This window comes from Canis aureus, chromosome 7 (genome assembly GCF_053574225.1).
Source record: "Canis aureus isolate CA01 chromosome 7, VMU_Caureus_v.1.0, whole genome shotgun sequence".
NCBI classification, from domain to species: Eukaryota; Metazoa; Chordata; class Mammalia; order Carnivora; family Canidae; genus Canis; species Canis aureus.
In genome coordinates, this window is record NC_135617.1 from 64,979,633 (window position 1) to 64,999,959 (window position 20,327).

The following is a 20,327-nucleotide window of genomic DNA, read 5'->3' on the forward strand; positions in this document are numbered from 1 at the left end:
CACCCAGGGATCCCCGACCACAAAGTATATTTGAACAAATCATAGCTGAGAACATCCCTAATCTGGGGAAGGAAATAAGCATTCATATTTGAGAGAGGACCTCCCCCCCAAAAAAATCAATAAAAACCAGTCAACACCTTGATATTTAATAGTGAAACTTGCAAATTTCAAAGATAAACAGAAAATTCTTAAAGCAGCACGAGACAAGAGAGTCTTCATTTATATGGGGAGAAATATCAGATTAACAGCAGACCTCTCCACAAAGACCCGGAAGGCCAGAAAGTGTTGGCAGGATATATTCAGGTACTAAATAAGGAAAACATGCAGCAAGAATAGTTTATCCAGCAAAGCTGTCATTCATAATAGAAAGAGAGATAAAGAGCTTCCAGGATAGGCAGAAACTGAAAGAATATGTAACCACCAAACCAGCCCTGCAAGAAATATTAAGGAGGACCCTGTAAAAGAAAGAGGGAGCGGGATCCCTGGGTGGCGCAGCGGTTTGGCGCCTGCCTTTGGCCCAGGACACAATCCTGGAGACCCGGGATCGAATCCCACGTCAGGCTCCCGGTGCATGGAGCCTGCTTCTCCCTCTGCCTGTGTCTCTGCGCCTGTCTCTCTCTCTCTGTGACTATCATAAATAAATAAAAATTTAAAAAAAAAATTTAAAAAAAAAAAAAAAAGAAAGAGGGAGCTGAAAGAAACAATCCACAAAAATAAGGACTATATAGATAATACAATGATACTAAATTCATATCTTTCAATAGTTATCCTGAATGTGAATGGCTTAATGATCCCATTAAAAGACACAGGGTATCAGACTGGATAAAAAAGCAAGACAACTATATGCGGTCTACAAGAGACTCATTTTAGACATAAGGACACTTCCAGTCTGAAAATGAAGGGGTGGAGAACCATTTAACATTCAAATGGTCCTCAAAAAAAAGCTGAGGTAGCCATCCTCAAATCAGATAAGTTAGAGTTTATACCAAAGACTATAACAAGAGATGAAGAGGGACACTATATTATATAATACTTAAAGAGTCTATCCAACAAGAAGACCGAACAATAATGAATATTTATGACCCTAATGTGGGAGCTGCCAAGTATATCAATCAATTAATAATCAAAGTAAAGAGATACTTAGATAATAAAACACTAATAGTAGGAGACTTCAACATGGCACTCTCAGTAAATGACAGATTTTCTAAGCAGAACATCACCAAAGAAACAAGGGCCTTGAATGATACACTGGACCAAATAGACTTCACAGATATATACAGAACATCTGAATGCAACTGAATACACATTCTTCTCAAGTGCACATGGAACTTTCTCCAGAATAGACCACATATTGGGTCACAAATCAGGTCTAAACTGATACCAAAGGATTGGGATTGTCCCCTGCGTATTTTCAGACCACAATATTTTGAAACTAGAACTCAATCACAGGAAGAAACCTGGAAGAAACTCAAACACATGGAGGTTAAAAAACATTCTACTAAAAGATTAATGAGTCAACCAGGAAATTAGAGAAGAATATAAAAGATTTATGGAAACTAATGAAAATGAAGACACAACTGTTCAAAATCTTTAGGATACAACAAAAGCAGTCCTAAGAGGGAAATACATCACAATACAAGCCTCCCTGAAGAAAATTGGAAAAAAATTAAATACACAAGCTAACCTCGCACCTAGAGGAATTGGAGAAAGAACAGCAAGTCAAACCTACACCAAGCAGAAGAGAGATAATAAAGATTCAAGCAGAACCCAATGAAATAGAGACCAGAAGAACTATAGGACAGATTAAAAAAAAAAAAGGGTGGGGGGAGTTGGTTCTTTGAAAGAATTAATAAATGGATAAATCCCCAGCTAGCCTTATTAAAAAGAAAAAAAGACTCGAATTAATAAAATCATGAATGAGAGAGGAGAGACCACAACCAATACCAAATAAAATGTTTTTAAAAATGTATTATGAGTAGCTATATGCCAACAAATCAGGCAATCTAGAAGAAATGGATGCATTTCTGGAAAATCACAAATAACCAAAACTGGGACAGGAAGAAATATAAAAACTGAACAGGCCAATAACCAGGGAGGAAATTGAAGCAGTCATCAGAAACCTCCCAAAACACAAAATTCCAGGGCCAGATGGCTTCCCAGGAAAATTCTATCAAACGTTTAAAGAAGAAACAATACCTATTCTACTAAAGCTGTTCTGAAAGATAGAAAGGGATGGAATACTTCCAAACTCATTTTATGAGGCCAGCATCACCTTAATTCCAAAACCAGACAAAGACCCCACCAAAAAGGAGAATTATAGACCAATATCACTGATGAACACAGATGCAAAAATTCTAAACAAGATACTAGCCAATAGGATCCAACAATACATTAACAAGATTATTCACCATGACCAAGTGGGATTTATCCCTGGGATGCAAGGCTAGTTCAACACTTGTAAAGTAATCAATGTGAAAGATCATATCAACAAGAGAAAAAACAAGAACCATATGATCCTCTCAATAGATGCAGAGAAAGCATTTAACAAAATACAGCATCCATTCTGATCAAAACTCTTCAGAGTGTAGGGATAGAGGGAACATTCCTCAGCATCTTAAAAGCCATCTATGAAAAGCCCACAGCAAATATCATTCTCAATGGGGAAACACTAGGAGCCTTTCCCCTAAAATCAGGAACATGACAGGGATGTCCACTCTCACCCCTGCTATTCAACATAGTACTAGAAGTCCTAGCCTCAGCAATCAAGCAACAAAAAGAAATAAAAGGCATTCAAATTGGCAAAGAAGAAGTCAAACTCTCCCTCTTCACAGATGACATATACTGTACATAGAAAACCCAAAAGACTCCACCCCAAGATTGCTAGAACTCATATAGCAATTCGGCAGTGTGGCAGGATATAAAATCAATGCCCAGAAATCAGTGGCATTTCTACACACTAACAATGATACTGAAGAAAGAGAAATTAAGGAGTCAATCCCATTTACAATTGCACCCAAAAGCATAAGACACCTAGGAATAAACCTAACCAAAGAGGTAAAGGATCTATACCATAAAAACTACAGAACACTTCTGAAAGAAATTGAGGAAGACATAAAGAGATGGAAAAATATTCCATGCTCATGGATTGGAAGAATTAATATTGTGAAAATGTCTATGCTACCCAGGGCAATTTACACATTTAATGCAATCCCTATCAAAATACCATGGACTTTCTTCAGAGAATTGGAACAAATCATCTTCAGATTTGTGTGGAATCAGAAAAGACCTTGAATAGCCAGGGGAATATTGAAAAAGAAAACCAGAGCCGCGGGCATCACAATGCCAGATTTCAAGTTGTACTACAAAGCTGTGATCATAAAGACAGTGTGGTATTGGCACAAAGACAGACACATAGATCAATGGAACAGAATAGAGAACCCAGAAATGGGCTCTCAACTCTATGGTCAACTAATATTCGACAAAGCAGAAAAGACTATCTACTGGAAAAAGGACAGTCTCTTCAATAAATGGTGCTGGGAAAATTGGACAGCCACATGCAGAAGAATGAAACTAGACCATTCTCTTACACCAGACACAAAGATAAACTCAAAATGGTTGAAATATCTAACTGTGAGACAAGAATCCATCAAAATCCTAGAGGAGAACACTGGTAACACCCTCTTTGAACTTGGCCACAGCAACTTCTTGCAAGATACATCTATGAAGGCAAGGGAAACAAAAGCAAAAATGAATTATTGGGACTTCATCAAGATAAAAGGCTTCTGTACAACAAAAGAAATAGTCAACAAAACTAAAAGACAATCTACAGAATGGGAGAAGTTATTTGCAAATGACATATCAGATAAAGGGCTAGTATCCAAGATCTATAGAGAACTTATTAAACTCAACAGCCAAGAAACAAACAATCCAATCATGAAATGGGCAAAAGGCATGAACAGAAATTTCACAGAGGAAGACATAGACATGGCCAACAAGCACATGAGAAAATGCTCCACATCACTTGCCATCAGGAAAATACAAATCAAAACCACAATGAGATACCACCTCACACCAGTGAGAATGGGGAAAATTAACAAGACAGGAAACAACAAATGTTGGAGAGGATGTGGAGAAAGGGGAACCCTCCTGCATTGTTGGTGGGAATGTGAACTGGTGCAGCCACTCTGGAAAACTGTGTGGAGGTTCCTCAAAGAGTTAAAAATAGACCTGCCCTACGACCCAGCAATTACACTGCCGGGGATTTACCCCAAAGATACAGATGCAGTGAAACAGCAGGACACCTGCACCCCAATGTTTATAGCAGCAATGTCCACAATAGCCAAACTGTGGAAGAAGCCTTGGTGTTCATTGAAAGATGAATGGATAAAGAAGCTGTAGTCTACATATACAATGGAATATTGCTCAGCCATTAGAAATGATGAATACCCACCATTTGCTTCAGCGTGGATGGACCTGGAGGGTATTATGCTGAATGAAGTAAGTCAATTGGAGAAGGACAAACATCATATGGTCTCATTCATTTGAGGAATATAAAAAAATAGTGAAAGGGAATAAAGGGGAAAGGAGAGAAAATGAATGGGGAAATATCAGTGAGGGTGACAGAACAGGAGAGACTCCTAATTCTGGGAAACGAACAAGGGGTGGTGGAAAGGGAGGTCAGCGGGGGGTTGGGGTGACTGGGTGACGGGCACTGAGGGGGGCACTTCATGGGATGAGCACTGGGTATTACACTATATGTTGGCAAATCGAACTCCAATAAAAAATATATACAAAAAAAAAAAAAGAAAAACAAACAAACGAACAAACAGAAAGAAGAGACAGATCTCCTATGAAGCACATTTATAGAACAGGTTTCATCAGCCATCAGAAATATCACAAGGAGTCAGAGGGAAATAACTCCCAGCCTAGAACTCAAAACAAAGCTAAACAACCTCTCTCAAAGTAATATTTTATCCTAAGCAGAAGAGGAGAAAAATTAGGTTGGATTTCAGTTACCTTTCCCATTGTAAAAAGGGAGACTTTTATTAAGGCTCTCTAAAAAATACTAATAAGAGCTAGTATTTGTTGAGGGACTACTATGTCAGGCAAGGTAAGAATGTGCTGATATGATCACTTAGTTTCACAACAATCCTGCAAGGTGTTTATGACTATTCCCAGTTTAAATATTTAGAAACTTAAGTCATAGAAAAGAAAAGCAACTTTTCAAGGAACACTCCACTGGTCAGTGGTGAGGCTGGGAGGTAAATTTTGGTCTATCTGAATAAAAGTGCTGTTTTTCCCAAACCATCAAGCTGGCTTCCTGTGACTAAGTAAACAATGCCCAGGTCAATTCTCTCTTCTTTCTGAAACTATCAAAGAATTAAAATGTTAAGTAAAGAGAAAGTTAAATAAAGTAACTGATACTCAGAATTGTATGAATAACATTAAATTCACTCCCAGATAAATGGAAAGATGGAAATTATCTAGAAGAAATGGGATTTTCATGAATTTTAAAAGCAGTATCTAAAGGATAAATATCACTGAGCTCTATTATAGTAATTTCTCAGATTCGGAATACCTTATTTTCTTTGAACTCAATTCAGTCCTACATGTAGAAAGGAGAGAAAGTAAAGCAAAAATATGACTATGATAACATGTTCAATGTTAAACTACAGGCTGATGATGTCAATACACAGTGGAATAAGATGTCCATTGTTTTTTTCCCTAACAAAATCCACTAATTTGGTTTTTATCCATGAACAAAAGTGGCTTTATGGGAGCTGTGGGATCCAGCACCATATGCCAAGAAACTCAGGAGGAGTCTCACCCACATGTATCAGGGATAAGGCATACAGATCTCAGCCCATGTGTGGAACCTGAAGTAGCTGTGAACCAACTCCAACCTCTCTCAGACACTGTCTAGGAGCCCCTGGAAAGCACCCTTCATTATCTATGGACAAGAAAGCCTTTTTGAAAGTCCAGGTTTCCAGAAGAAAAGTTTAAGCACACAGTTGGAGCAAAACAATAAGAATTTGGGTGCATTAGATAAGAGGACCAGATTGACTTTATCCACATCACCCCTCCCTTAAGGCAACACTGTTTAGAATCTAGAGAGATCTTCTCAGCCTTTGATTTCTCCTTTAAGGAAAAGAGTAATTAAGTGAGTATCCAGTTTCCCCAGGATGTAGGATGCTGCCAAAGAGCCTCCTTCCCCTTCCACCCTATCCAGAGTACTGAATCATGAGCTACATGGCTGGAAGTGGGGATGGGGGGCAGAAAGAAGCTGAGAGAGTGGCAGATAAGACTGTTAGAAGGCATTAAAGGGAAGTAGATGCTACTAATTGTATCACAGACTCCATTAAGAAGCCCACCACTGGGAGCCCAGCAAGGCCATTGGGAATATTTGGCTCATAGATTACCCCAACTGGCCCATGGGCACCCCCAGATCTCAGCATGCCTCAGCCACACATGCACCATACTCTGTGTCTGGTTCCCTCTGCATGCTCCTGATGGCAACAGTGAGAGCAAGCTTTGGCAGATGGCTAGTGAGTTCAAGAAGAAAGCCAGAACAACTCTGTTGGTCAGGGGAAGATCACAAACTTAAGCTTTAGTATCACCTTTGGGAAAATGAAAGGGAGGCTGTCAGCCTGGTACACTGCAGGATTGAGACAAGGCATACAAGCTCAAGAATTCAGCCATAAAAGGAAGAAAGAAGCATAGAGCAGGTTTATCTATTGAAGGTCTGAGGGAGCCTAAGAAACACCATCAGAGCTGAGGGAAGGTATTTCTCTACCAAAGATAATAAAGACTGAAGGAGGTAACTACTACCTCAAATGCAAAGACAGCAATGCAAAACTTTAAGGAACATGAAAAATAAAGGAAATGATACTACCAAAAGATCACAATAATTTTCTAGTAACCAACCCCAATGACATGGAAATTTGAAATTTACCTGAAAAAGAATTCAACATAGGGAACTCAATGAATAAAAGAAAACACAGAAAGGTAACTCAATGAAATCAGAAAAACAATATATGAACAAAATGAGAAGTTTAATAGAATAGAAATTATATAAAAAGAGCCAAACAGAAATTTTAGAGCTGAAGAATACAGAGAAATGAAAAATGCAACAGTGATCATCAACAACAGAATGGATCAAGCAGAAGAAAAAATCTGTGAGATAGAAGACAGAAACTTTGAGTTTATCCTGTTGCGGACAGAAAAGAGAAAAGAGTGACAAAAAGGTAAGTCTGTGTGAACTATAGGATATCATTGAAAGCACCAATTTGCAAATTATTGTAGTTCCAGAAAGAGAAGAGAGGGAGAAGAGGGCAGAAAGCTTATTTAAATAGTGAAAACTGCTCAAATCTGGGGAGAGATTTGGATGTCCAAGTTCATGAAGCTCATAGATCACCAAACAAAATTAAAGAGATCCTTTCCAAGGCACATTATAATAAAACTGTCAAAACTCAAGGACAGAGAAAATCTTGAAAGTAGTAAAAGAAAAGAAGCTTGTAATTTACAAGGGAAGCCCTAAAGGTTACCAACAGATTTCTTAGCAGAAACCTGGCAGGCCAGGAATGTGAGGAATTATATATTCAAAGTGCTAAAATTTTTAAAAAATTGCCAAGCAAGAATACTCTATCTGGCAAAATTACCTTTCCGCAATGAAGGAAGGATCAAGATTTTCCTAGACAAACAAAAGCTGAAGTAATTCATCACCAGTAGATCTGCCTTACAAGAAATGCTGAAATGAGTTATTTAAGCCAAAATGAATGGACACTAATTACTGACATGAACACATATGAAAATATACAATACACTAAAAAAGATAAGTATGTAGTCAAATTCAGAATACTCAAATACCATAATATTGGTGGTGTTAACCACATGGCTCTAGTGTAAAAGTTAAAGAACGAGAATGATAAAAATAACTGCAGCTACAAAACTTGTTAATGAATACACAGTATGAAAAGACATAATTTGTGATATCAAAAACATAAAAGAGAAGAGCAAAAGGGCAGAGTTTTTGTATGCAATTAAAGTTACTTATTATCAGCATAAAATAAACTGTTGTATTTATAATGTTTTATGTAAGCCTCATGGTAAGAACAAAGCAAAAATCTATGGTAGATTCACAAATGATTAAAAAGGAAGGGAACAGAGCACACCACATGGAAAAATACCAATTTACAAAGGCAAGTAGAAACAGAGGGAAAAAGAAAAAAATTGAAGTACAGAACACCTAGAGAGTAATCAATAATATAGCATTAGTAAATCCTTACATATCAATAATTATTGTTTTTATAAGATTTTATTTATTTATTCATGAGAGACAGGGAGAGTCAGAGACATAGGCTGAAGGATAAATAGGCTTCGTGCAGGGAACCCAATATGGGACTCGATCCCGGGACCCCAGGATCACAACCTGAGCCAAAGGCAGACGCTCAATTGCTGAGCCACCCAGGTGTCCTAATAATTATTCTATAAGTAACTGGACTGAGTTCACCAATCAGAAGGCACAGAGTGGCTAGATGGATTCAAAAAGCAAGACCCAACTATATGCTGCTTACAACTATATGACCCAACACTTCAGCTTTAAATACACACATAGGCTCAAAGTGAAGAGAGAAAATTAACATTGCATGCAAGTGAAAACCAAAAGGAAGCAGAGGTAGCCACACTTATATCAGACAAAATAGACACTAAGCCAAAACGGTAACAAGACACAAAGAAGATTATGATATAGTGACACAGAGCACTTTATCAAAAAGACAAAGCAAATACAAATATATATGCACCCAACATCAGAGCATCTAACTATCTTAACCAAATACTAAAAGATCTGAAGGGAGAAACAGAAAACACAAATTTCAACAGTGGACAGTCCATCCAGACAAAAAATAAATAAGAAAATGTTGTACTTGAATGGTAATTTAGGCCAAATGGACCTAAAAGACATGTACAGAGCATTCCACCCAATAGCAGAATATACATTCTTCCCAAGTGCACATAGAACATTTCCAGGAAAGATCCTATGATAGGTGACAAAACAGCAAATTGAAGATGACTGAAATCATACCAATTTTTTTTTTCCAATCACAGTGGTATGAAACTAGAAATCAGTAACAGGAGAAAAGCTAGAAATTTCAAAAATATGTGAAAATTAACACACTCCTGAACAACCGATGTGTCAAAGAAGAAATCTAAAGGGAAATAAAAAATATCTTGAAATAAGTGAAAATGGAAACAGAACATAGCAAAACCTATAGGAGTTGGGATGCAGCAAAAGCAGTTCTAAGAGTCAAGTTTATAGTGATAAATGCCTATATTAAGAAAAAAGAAAGATATTAAACAACTTTACACCTCAAAGAACTCAAAAAAGAAGAATAAACTGAACCCAAAGTTAGCATAAGAAAGGAAATAACAAAGATAAGTCCAGAAATAAATGAAATAGAGATGAGAAAAACTATAGAAATGATCAACAAGGGGATTCCTGGGTGGCTCGGCGGTTTGGTGTCTGCCTTTGGCCCAGGGTGTGATCCTGGAGTCCTGGGATCGAGTCCCACATCAGGCTCCCTCCATGGAGTCTGCTTCTCCCTCTGCCTGTGTCTCTGCCTGTGTCTCTGCCTCTCTTTCTCTGTGTCTCTCATGAATAAATAAATAAAATTTAAAAAAAAAAAAAGGAAATGATCAACAAAACTAAAAGCTGTTTTGTGAAAAGATAACAAAATTGAAAAACTAAGAAAACTGAGAGAAGACTCACATAAATAAAATCAGAAATAAAAGAGGAGGCAAAGTACCAAAGAAACACAAAGGATCATAAGAAATAACCATGAACAATTATATTCACACTAATTGGACAACCTAGAAGAAATGGATTAATTCCTAGAAACTTACCATCTACAAAGACTGAATTCTGAAGAAATAGAAAATCTGAACAGACCAATAATAAGAGATTGAATCAGTAATTAACCCCACCCCCCCACCCCACCCCCGCAACAGGGGCACCTGGGTGGGTCAGTCAGTTAAGCCTGACTCTTGATTTTGGCTCAGGTCATGATCTCATAGGTGGTGAGATCAAGCCCTGCATCAGGCTCCATATTCAGTGAGGAGTCTGTTGGAAATTCTCTCTCTTCCTCTTCCTCTGCCCCTCCCCCCCCATTCATGTGTTCATTCTCTCTATCTCTCTCAAATAAATAAATCTGTAAAAACCTCTCAACAAAGAAAAGTTCAGTACCAGATGGTTTCACTGGTCAACTCTACAAAACACTTAAAGAATTAATGCCAAACCTCCTACAATTCTTCCAAAAAACTGAAGAAGGGAAAACACTCTAAATTCATTTTACAACGTCAGAAGTACCCTGATACCAAAGCCAGACAAGGGCACTATAAGAAACAAATGTATAGCTTGTTAAGTGTCCAATGCTTAGTTTTGGCTCAGGTAAAGATCTCGGGATTGTGAGATTGAGCTCTGTGCTCAGCATGGAGTCTGCTTGAAACTCTCACCCCCTGTCCCCTGCTCATGCTCTCTCTCTCTCTCTCAAATAAATAAATAACTCTTTTTAAAAAGAGAGAGATAAAAAGGAAGAAAAGAAAAGCTGGAGCATCACACTTCTTGATTTCAAACTATACTGTGAAGCTACAGCAATCAAAACAGTATGCGACTTAGCATAAAAATAGACACATAGGCCAATGGAACTGAATCAAGAGTCTAGAAATAAATCCACATGTGCACAGTCAACTAAAATTTGACAAGAGATATCCAGCAACCTTACTTCTGGATATATATCCAGAGGATCTTCACCTCCATGTTCATTCCAGCATTATTTACAATAATCAAAATACAGAAACAACCTCGGTGGCCATATATGGATAAATGGATAAAGAAGATATGGTATACATTGCAGGATGGAATATCATTCAGCTACAAGAAGGAAGAAAATGCTGCCTTTGGGATAACATGTGTGGATCTTGAGGACATTATGCTAAGTGAGATAAGTCTGATAGAAAAAGACAAATACTGTACAATCTCACTTATATGTGGAATCTAAAAAAGCTGACCTCGTGGAAATAAAGAGTAGAATGTTGATTACCAAGGGCTGTGGGGTAGAGGAAATTGGGAGATGTTCATCAAAGCATATAAACTAGGAGTTATAAAATGAATACGTTTTGGGGATCTATAGCATGGTGATCATAGCTAATACTAATATATACTCAAATGTTGCTAAGATGTTCTCAAATGTTCACCCTAAATGTCATCGCCAAAAACAACAACAACTAAAAGGGAATTATGTGAGATGATGGAGTATTTGCTAACGCTACATTGGTAATTGGTTCACAAAATATAAGTGCATTAAATCAACACATTATATACAGCTTAAACTTACACAATGTTAAATGTCAGTTACATCTCAATTAAGCTGGAAGAAAACATCTAACTATATATTTGAAAAAAATACATACCTCATGAATATTTTTAGCATTTATAGCAGTATCACTGTGACAGCGAACAAAAAATATACATAATCCTTTCAGTTTCTCTGGGGCTGCATTGTCTATGTACAATCTCATCATTTTTGCCCCTTTGGTTGCTCCAGCAATAGTTCGACCACATTCTGAAAACGAAAATCAAGAACATAGTGTGTGATCACATAAATGATTAACTGTGATAAATTACTATGGATCTCACACTGTTGCTTCTTGCTTTACTTTACTGTAAGAAGTTTTGATATGGGGGCACCTGGGTGGATCAGTGGTTGAGTGTCTGCCTTTGGCTCAGGGCGTGATCCCAGGGTCCTGGGATCGAGTCCCATATCGGGCTTCCTCTGCCTATATTTCTTCCTGTCTCTCTCTGTGTCTCTCATGAATAAATAAATAAATAAATTTTTTAAAAAAAGAAGTTTTGATATGATTGTGATGACTATATATATATATTGTCTACAAAAAGACATCAATAATTGGAATACTTACAGTGCAGCCTCTCTGCTTCCTTTCTCTGAGCTCTGTACTTTGCTCCTTTTGGCTTTGCCTCAGGTAGTGACTTCCCACAAATGGTTCTATCCCATCTCCAACATTTGGCCTCCCCGATTTCTACTTTCAGATCTCAGCTGAAACCCAAGTCTCTTAGAAGCCTTCACTGACTCTCCAGAGAGGACTTAGTCCCCTAGTAAATACACTCATAGTTGAGACACCTGAGTGGCTCAGTGGTTGAGCATCTGCCTTTGGCTCAGGTCATGATCCCAGGGTCTGGGATCAAGTCCTGCATAGGGCTCCTTGCATGGAGCCTGCTTCTCCCTCTGCCTGCGTCTCTGCCTCTCTCTCTCTCTCTCTCTCTCTCTGTCTCTCATGAATAAATAAATAAAATCTTTTTTTTAAAATACAGCATCCGGGGATCCCTGGGTGGCGCAGCGGTTTAGCGCCTGCCTTTGGCCCAGGGAGCGATCCTGGAGACCTGGGATCGAATCTCACGTCGGGCTCCCGGTGCATGGAGCCTGCTTCTCCCTCTGCCTGTGTCTCTGCCTCTCTCTCTCTCTCTGTGACTATCATAAATAAATAAAAAATTAAAAAAATATAGCATCCAAGTTATATATTAAATTCTTCCTCCACCTAATTTCAATGAAAATTAATCATTTAAGTTTAAAAACTATTAAAAATATAGTAACTTTGTTAGATGGTTGGTTGTAACATGAAGAGCATAATTAAACAGTCTTCCTATTTACAATAAACAATTTAAAACATGATAAAAGAAATGCTAAAATCCCCATCATGAAACCATGAAAATATGTTGTCTTCCCAGGTTTCCCTCCTTTGAGTATAGAGGGTTCCCCTGTTCTGTGACCCTGGAGGACACCCATCTCAGAGCCCTGTGGTGGTGGGCATGTGAAAACGAGACTGATGAGGCTCTCAATGATGTCAGTCCTGATTGGAGGCACACAAAGGTAAAAGGGGGGTTGAGAGATGTCAATCTAGTGACGATTCCTAAATAAACTGCCCTGAAATCTGTAGAAAGGCTAGGCTCTCTTTTCATCCTTCCCAAGGCCTGGTGGTTCGACTAGTTCTAAATTTTGTGAATGGCCCAAGTAATTTTTTTTATTTGTTTTGCTTGGATAAGCCAGAGTACGTAATGGTTCAAATGTTTGTTCATGGAGGTTGGCATAGAGAGTTACTTCTACACTTAATAACTTCTCTCCCCTTTTCCCTTGATAAGAAAACCATTGTCTCATTCAGCAATATGTATATGAAGGAGACATCTGCTTTCTCAACCTCCCTAACCCCTATGGTCGCCCCATGACCCAGTTCTGGCTGATAAAAGAGAAGATAAGCTTTCCCTAGATGTGATATCTGAGCTTCATCTTATAACCATGTGGGCCAAACATGAACAAAAAGCCAACATGTTGAAAATGACAAAACGGGAAGAAAAAAAGAATCTGTGTTTCTGATGACAATGCCGAGCATCTGAACCACTGCCAGCCACTGCCCACTCTTTGTTTAAGACACCATTAGGATCTCCATTACCTATAGCTAAATATGTTCTGTCTACACCTATATATTCTGTACATCCATCAACAGGGGAATAGTGTCTAAAAATCAAAATGCAGCTGCACTATTGAATAGTGTGTAGCATTTTTAAAACTTTTTAAAAAGATTTTATTTATTTATTTCTTTGAGAGACAGAGTGAGAGAAAGGACACAAGAGGGGACATGAGGAGAGGGAGATGATCAAGTAGACTCCTCACTGAGCTGGGGGCCCAATGCGGGGCTTGATCCCAGGACCCCAAGATCATGACCTGAGCTAAAGCCAGATGCTTAACTGACTGAGCCACCCAGGCACCCCTGTACAGTATTTTTTAAATAAGGTAAATCTATATATGATGACAGAAACTGTCTAGGCTATACTGTCAAATGCAAAAATCAAATCAAGAATAAAATGTATTATATGATTATATTTTAAATGATAATAAGCATTTCTATATTAGCAGACATGTAGAGGAATATTTACCAAGCTAACAAATGTATTACTTTTGTAGGTAGCAAAATAGTTATTAAAAATATAACTATCTGGGGGTACCTAGGTGGTTTAGTCAGTTAAGTCTCCAGCTCTTGATTTTAGCTCAGTCATGATCTCAGGGTTGTAAGACTGAGCCCTATGTTGGGCTCTGTGCTAAGCATGGAACCTCTTTGGGATTATCTCTTTCTCTCTCTCCCTCTCCCTCTCACCTCCATATGCATGTTCTCTCTCTCTCTCTCTCTCTCTCTCAAAAAAAATATATATATACATATGTACATTATATATATATATGTATACGTGTGTGTATATCTTTTCTATCTGCCAATTCCTCTCCTGAGAATTCTTCCTAAAGTCTTCCTCATCCACATTAGCTTCAGTGATATTCACTGAGGTATTGTTTAAAAGAGCAAAAAGGAAAAATAAATAAATAAAAAATAAAAGAGCAAAAAGTCATAAGCAACCTAAGTTCTAATAATAAGAGTTAAGTTTTGAAAATAATAGTTATATTATCCTAACTAAATACAATATCCAGCTGTTTACCATTTAATTGTAAAAATGTATCCAGTGGCATGATAAAGAGAATATTATCAAATTTTAAAACCCACCATAAAATAACACGTAGAGTTGGATCCCATTTTTGTAGTATATCTATCTCTCTGTATATAATATCTACATATTACAAAAGGGGATCCAACTCTATGTATATATATACATATATATATACATACACATGCACTATACATACATGTAACTTTTTTCTCTCTCTCTCTCCTTCCCTTCTTCCCTTTCTCTATAGAAAAGGGGGGCTGGGCAAAGAAGTTAGAGAAAATATTCATCAAGGAATTAATGATGCTTATTCCAAATGGCTGAGAATGTGAGTGGTTTTTATTTTTCTTCTCATTGTAGGTATTTTCTTATATTAAAGAATTAGATGAAAATAGAAGAACATAATCAAGTACTGTAATTTACAATGCAAACTTTAAATGAGACAGGAGGAGTTTGGAGAATAATGATGGATGGGCTTGGAACACCCTGGGCAAGCTCTGTAGAAGAGAGAATGTCTTAGGTGATCTGGAAGAGAAGTATATTTGGCTGGATATAGAAAAGAAAGGCATTCTGAGAGAGTCAGGAGGGCAGAAAAAGGGCACAGAAATGACCCTGGAATGTCCAGAAAACAAAGAAGAGGCTGGCTTAAAGGGAGCAGCAAATTCATGTCTGCAAGAATAGGAGAGCAGAAAAAAAAAAATAAATAAATAAATAAATAAATAAATAAATAAATAAAAAAGAATAGGAGAGCAGGTTAAACAAACGCTATGTGTCCCAGTTATGATGAGCCTTAGTGGAGAAATGAGCAGTTTGGATCCAATCCAATAACTAGCAAGCAGCACAATAAGGGTTTACTTTTTAGAATATTTCCTGAGGGATGAAATCCAATGTTAGATTAGTTTCAGGTGTACAATGTAATGATTCAACAATTCTATATATTTCTCAGTGCTTACTAAGATAAGTGTACTCCTAATCCTTTATCTATTTCACTCAGTCCTCCACTCACCTCCCCTCTAGAAACCACCAGTTTGTTTTCTGTATTTAAAAGGCTGTGTTTTGTCTGTCTGTCTGTCTGTCTGTCTCTGTCTGTCTCTCTCTCTCTCTTTTGGTTCATTTGTTTTGTTTCTTAAATTCCACATATAAGTGAAACCCTGTGGTATTTGTCTTTCTCTGACTTATTTCACTTAGTACTTTACCCTCTAGGTCCATCCATGTTGTTACAAATGGCAAGATTCCATTCTTTTTTATGGCTGCAACCCAAGTGTCCATCCATAGATGAATAGATAAAGAAGATGTGGTATACATACACAATGGAATAAAAGATTTACTTTTAAAGGAATAAGCAGTGTCAACTTCAGAGAGGGAATCTGGTTTCAGAACTACAGGTTTTCAATTTGGAATACTAGGGCAGGCATGGGATATTAGCCTCACCTAAAGTCAGCAGAGGAGAAAAATGAGAAAGAATCAGTAGGAGGGACAAATCACAGGACTTCAAAGATAAGTAGTTAAAGACCAAAAGGATGGTCCATGCACCTGTTATTAATACAAAAGTTTTACATCCTGGTAAAGTGTTATTTTAGGAATCCTGTGAATAGTAAGGAAGCCAGATATTTCAACTGACAGCTGAAGCAGAAACAAGATGCCAACCCAAGATCACATGGACAGCTGCTGAGCTCCCACATGGTTTCATGACTATTACTAGTCACCTGAAAACCTGTGTGGAAAATGGCTCCACCTGTTTCAGAGAAAATGGAATTAAATTCTAGTGAAAACATCTATCTGCCAGGAGATATCAATAATTTCTTCTTTTTTTGTCTTAAAGATTTTATGTATTTATTCATGAGAGACACAGAGAGGCAGACATAGGCAGAGGGAGAAGCAGGCTCCCTGCGGGAAGCCTGATGCAAGACTCGATCCCAAGACCCTGGGATCATGCCCTGACACAAAGGCAAACGCTCAACCACTGAGTCACCCAGGCACCTCTCAGTGATTTCTGTAAGTATATTTTCTCCTTATAGTAATGCCTGAAATATATATTTCAGTTGAAAATTTATTGTTTTTAAGACACTCTTTTGGGGGGAACTTGTGGCTCAGTCAGTTGGTCATCCAGTTTTTGATTTTGGCTTACGTCATGATCTTAGGGTCCTGAGACTGAGCCCTATATGGGACTCCATGCTCAGAGTCTGCTTGAGATTCTCTCTCCCTCTCCCTCCCCCTCTGTCTCTCCCTTTTTGCACTCTCTCTCTCCCAAAAATAAATCGTTAAAGAGAAAAAGACACTCTCTTTTCCACACATAAGCTTCCAACAAACTTTCCTTTATATAAATATATCTTTATATGTATAATCTTTATAAATATATATCTATTTATAAGAGAAAAGATATGCTGCACTTTAACATCCATTAACCAGCACATTGCCCTCATGAAACATCCTTACCAAGGCCAGGGACATCTCCTTCCTGGTACAAAAATTTCAATGTCTTACAACCATCTTTCATAAAAAAATGAGCAAATGGTTCCAGCTGTTAAATAAAAGAGAAAATGATGGTGAATAAAATGACTACTTATATTAACAACAACAAAATGAACCACACCCAGGGGTAGGCATTTCACATGCCTTTATCCTCATCATTTTGTAGATTAAAAAAAAAAAAAGAGGCTCAAAGACTTTATTCAAGATACATAGTGACAGGGACATTAGAAGCAGGATTAGATTTTGAACTACTTTAACTCCAAAATTACCATGAAATATATGGTGAGTTCTATTTCTGAGCCTACACTGATGATCTCCATATATAAATTGACAGCCATGTACCTGACCCTGCCTCACAGAATCTTATAGGAGTAAATGAATGAGTCCAACTGGTGGTAAATATAAAGAATTATTATTAAAACAAACTATTCTTAAAAGCTGACTTGAAGAGCAGAAAACTTGCCTCACCAGCTAATTGGGTTCTTAGACCAATTATTTGAGTATGATGTTTTCAGCAATTGTCATTTGACCCATATTGTAGCCAAACTAAAATGAATTATTATAATGAGAGTCTCCCATGTTTATGAGCATGAAGCGCTTATTTGTAAGTTAAAGTAATATCTTAGTAAGTGGAAAACCAAATAGGTCATGTAAGCAAAAACCCTCACACATCATTTGGGAAATACAAAGTTACTCAACCCACTTCACCCAATCCACTGATGCCTTAACCTAAGTGTCTCTCTTGAGCAGCGGGTTTCTCTTTACTTATCGACCATAGGTAAGAGGTATTCTAGATCTGGCGAAGCCTCTTCCCCTAGGACAATGGTTCTCAAACTTTAGCGTGCCTCAGAGATGCACCCAGAGCTTTTAAAAAATACAGAATCCTGGCCCTGAGGACTTGCATTTTTAAAAAAATTACAGGTGAGGGGGGCCTGGGTGGCTCAGTCTGACTCTTGATTTTAGCTCGGGTAATGACCTCAAGATCGTGAGATTCAGCCCCTCATTGGGCTCTGTGCTCAGCGTGGAGTATGCTTGAGATTCTCTTTCTCCTTCCCCTCTGTTCCTCCTACTTAATCTCTCTCTCTCTTTCTCTCTCTCTCTCTCTCCTCCCCAAATAAATAAATCTTTTAAAAGTTCCAGGTGCTGGTGGTGCTGTTGGTTCTGGGATCCCATTTGGGAACCACCACCCCAGGAAATGAAACAGAGCTACACAGATTACAAAATTCTAGCCCCTCATTTTCTACTTTTCCATCTCACACATAAATTTGACTCTTGCATAATTGCAATCTAAAAAATACAAAAACTGTCAGCATAGCTATTCTTGCCCAGTTCCATAAATACTTTCCTGCCATATCTGATTTTATGACCCATCAGATTTGAAAGTCTCCAAATTATATATATATATAAAAAAAGAGCACATACCTGTGATAAAAAGACATCACAATATCAAATGCAACAAATTCTCATTTTTTTGGACACATTGTACTTCAGAGACCAGCAGAGTGAAAGTTGTCATGGACTGAAATCATGATGGCAAATTGAAAATTCAGTCATACATTTTGCAAATAGATTATCTGAGCTTTACCACAGCCTTACACTAGGTAAGGTGGCATTATTATACCCCTCTTGCAGAAGAGAAAACTAAAGCTAAAAAATTTTTGAGTAAAAGACCCAAAGAAACACAACCACGAGTTCAGAGCCTGGAACCAGATGCCAGCCTTGGGCCTCCAGGGCTGTGCTCTAGCCACAGAACGACAGTGCTATTGCCTTGACTTTGGAAAACATTTGTCATGTAAACCAGGAAAGCAAGATAGTCTGAGATTATCCTGAGCAGTGCTGGATGAAGAGAGCAGCAAAGTCATAGATACCAATTTGGTAGAAGCTTCTGTCTTGGTCAGGGTCCTGGCAAGAAAAGAAGTCCCCAAAAGGGGTTTCTGAAGAAACTTTGTAAGAAAGAGGCTACTTCTGGAAGCCAGAGCAGGGTTAAGGGAAGCTGTGACACTGGTGGCAACAACAGGACTACCAACAAAGGAAAAAGCAGTACCGGCCAAAGCCTGGAAGTGTGATGAGTTGGGGAATGGTGTAGCTGGAAGCAGGTGGACACAGTGCTGTGGGAAAAGAACAGCTTGGGAAGAACTGTATTTAGAAGATATGGCTGGAACCAGAAGACATGGCCAAGCAGGGAGGAGTCAGACTTCTCTCCCTTCTGCTCTCCTATCTCCTGCTGGCATCTCCTAGTGACTGAGTCACTTGGAACCCAGAGGGCAACGGAGGCGAGGCAATGGGTTCTAGGGAGGTCAGCCTTCTGGGCCACAGAGTAGGCAGTAAAGACTGGATATCAGATCTGAAGGTGAACAAAATAACCATCACACCCTCAACTGTCTACCCTTTTGTGGGACCTTTAATGAGCTACTTTCACTCTGGATAGCTACACCAGGCTTCACATAAAAGAAAAACCTGCCATTATATCCAGTTTCCTAAATCACTGCACCCAACTATACGACCCTTCATGCCTGGTTCCATGATCTTATTCATCTGCCCACCAATCTTGGTGCCAATTTAGGTGTTTGTCTTGTCCCTTCAACCAAATAAGCATTCTGATCTCTCCCAGACTTTGAGATTGGTTTCCCTCCTGGCTGTACTATCTCCCCTCCACTGTGGCTTTGCAACTGCTAAACAACTCTTAGGGAAACACTGGAAAGGTGTTTTTTATTCTTCCCTTAAGACCTACATTTCCCTAAATCTCCTAGATGTGCAGCCTAAGCAGTGTCTAACCTGCTCCATGAAGGCCTTAAAGGAAGAAGCTAAGCACACAGACCCAAAGCACAAGACATATGTCAAGAATGACAAATGAAAGGGTCTGCAGGCATATGACACTCCCACTTCTTGGCCAGTCAGCTAGCCAGTGAGAAACACTTCCTCCAAGCAAAGACTGTCAGCCCAGAAAGCCAACTGGCAAATATTTAAGAATGAGATTACCAGCTCTGCAGGCACCCATCTCCCCAACTTAGTCCTAGCAGGTGTCCTTCTCTGAAGGTACTAACCAGTGCTAATGTCAATGCCTAGATCCTCTGCAGAGCTGCTGGGATTCTAATTGTGGGGTTAACCAAATTTATGGCTTAGCAATTTTCAGGTGAAACAAGGCTGATAACCTATCTTGCTATATGGATGGTATCATCCACAGCCAGGACAGGTTACAGAATTTGTGAGCTACAGTGAAGAATAAAAATGCGGGAATAATAAAAAAAATGCAAGAATACTTGTTAAAAAATTATTAAGAATTTCAAGATGAAGTCTC

At 38.4% G+C, this 20,327-nt stretch overlaps 1 protein-coding gene across 3 annotated transcripts in view; it reads right to left on the bottom strand.

Annotated features, from left to right (window-relative positions):
• Window positions 1-20,327, bottom strand: part of DNAH8 (dynein axonemal heavy chain 8) — a 363,336-nt gene that overhangs the window by 327,482 nt on the left and 15,527 nt on the right. For all 3 annotated transcript variants that reach the window (XM_077904163.1, XM_077904162.1, XM_077904164.1), the window contains exons 4-5: window positions 16,994-17,078; window positions 11,467-11,618 (exon numbers count right to left, since the gene is read on the bottom strand). In XM_077904163.1, the coding sequence (XP_077760289.1) occupies window positions 11,467-11,618; window positions 16,994-17,078 (237 nt within the window). The remainder of the gene's footprint in view (window positions 1-11,466; window positions 11,619-16,993; window positions 17,079-20,327) is intronic.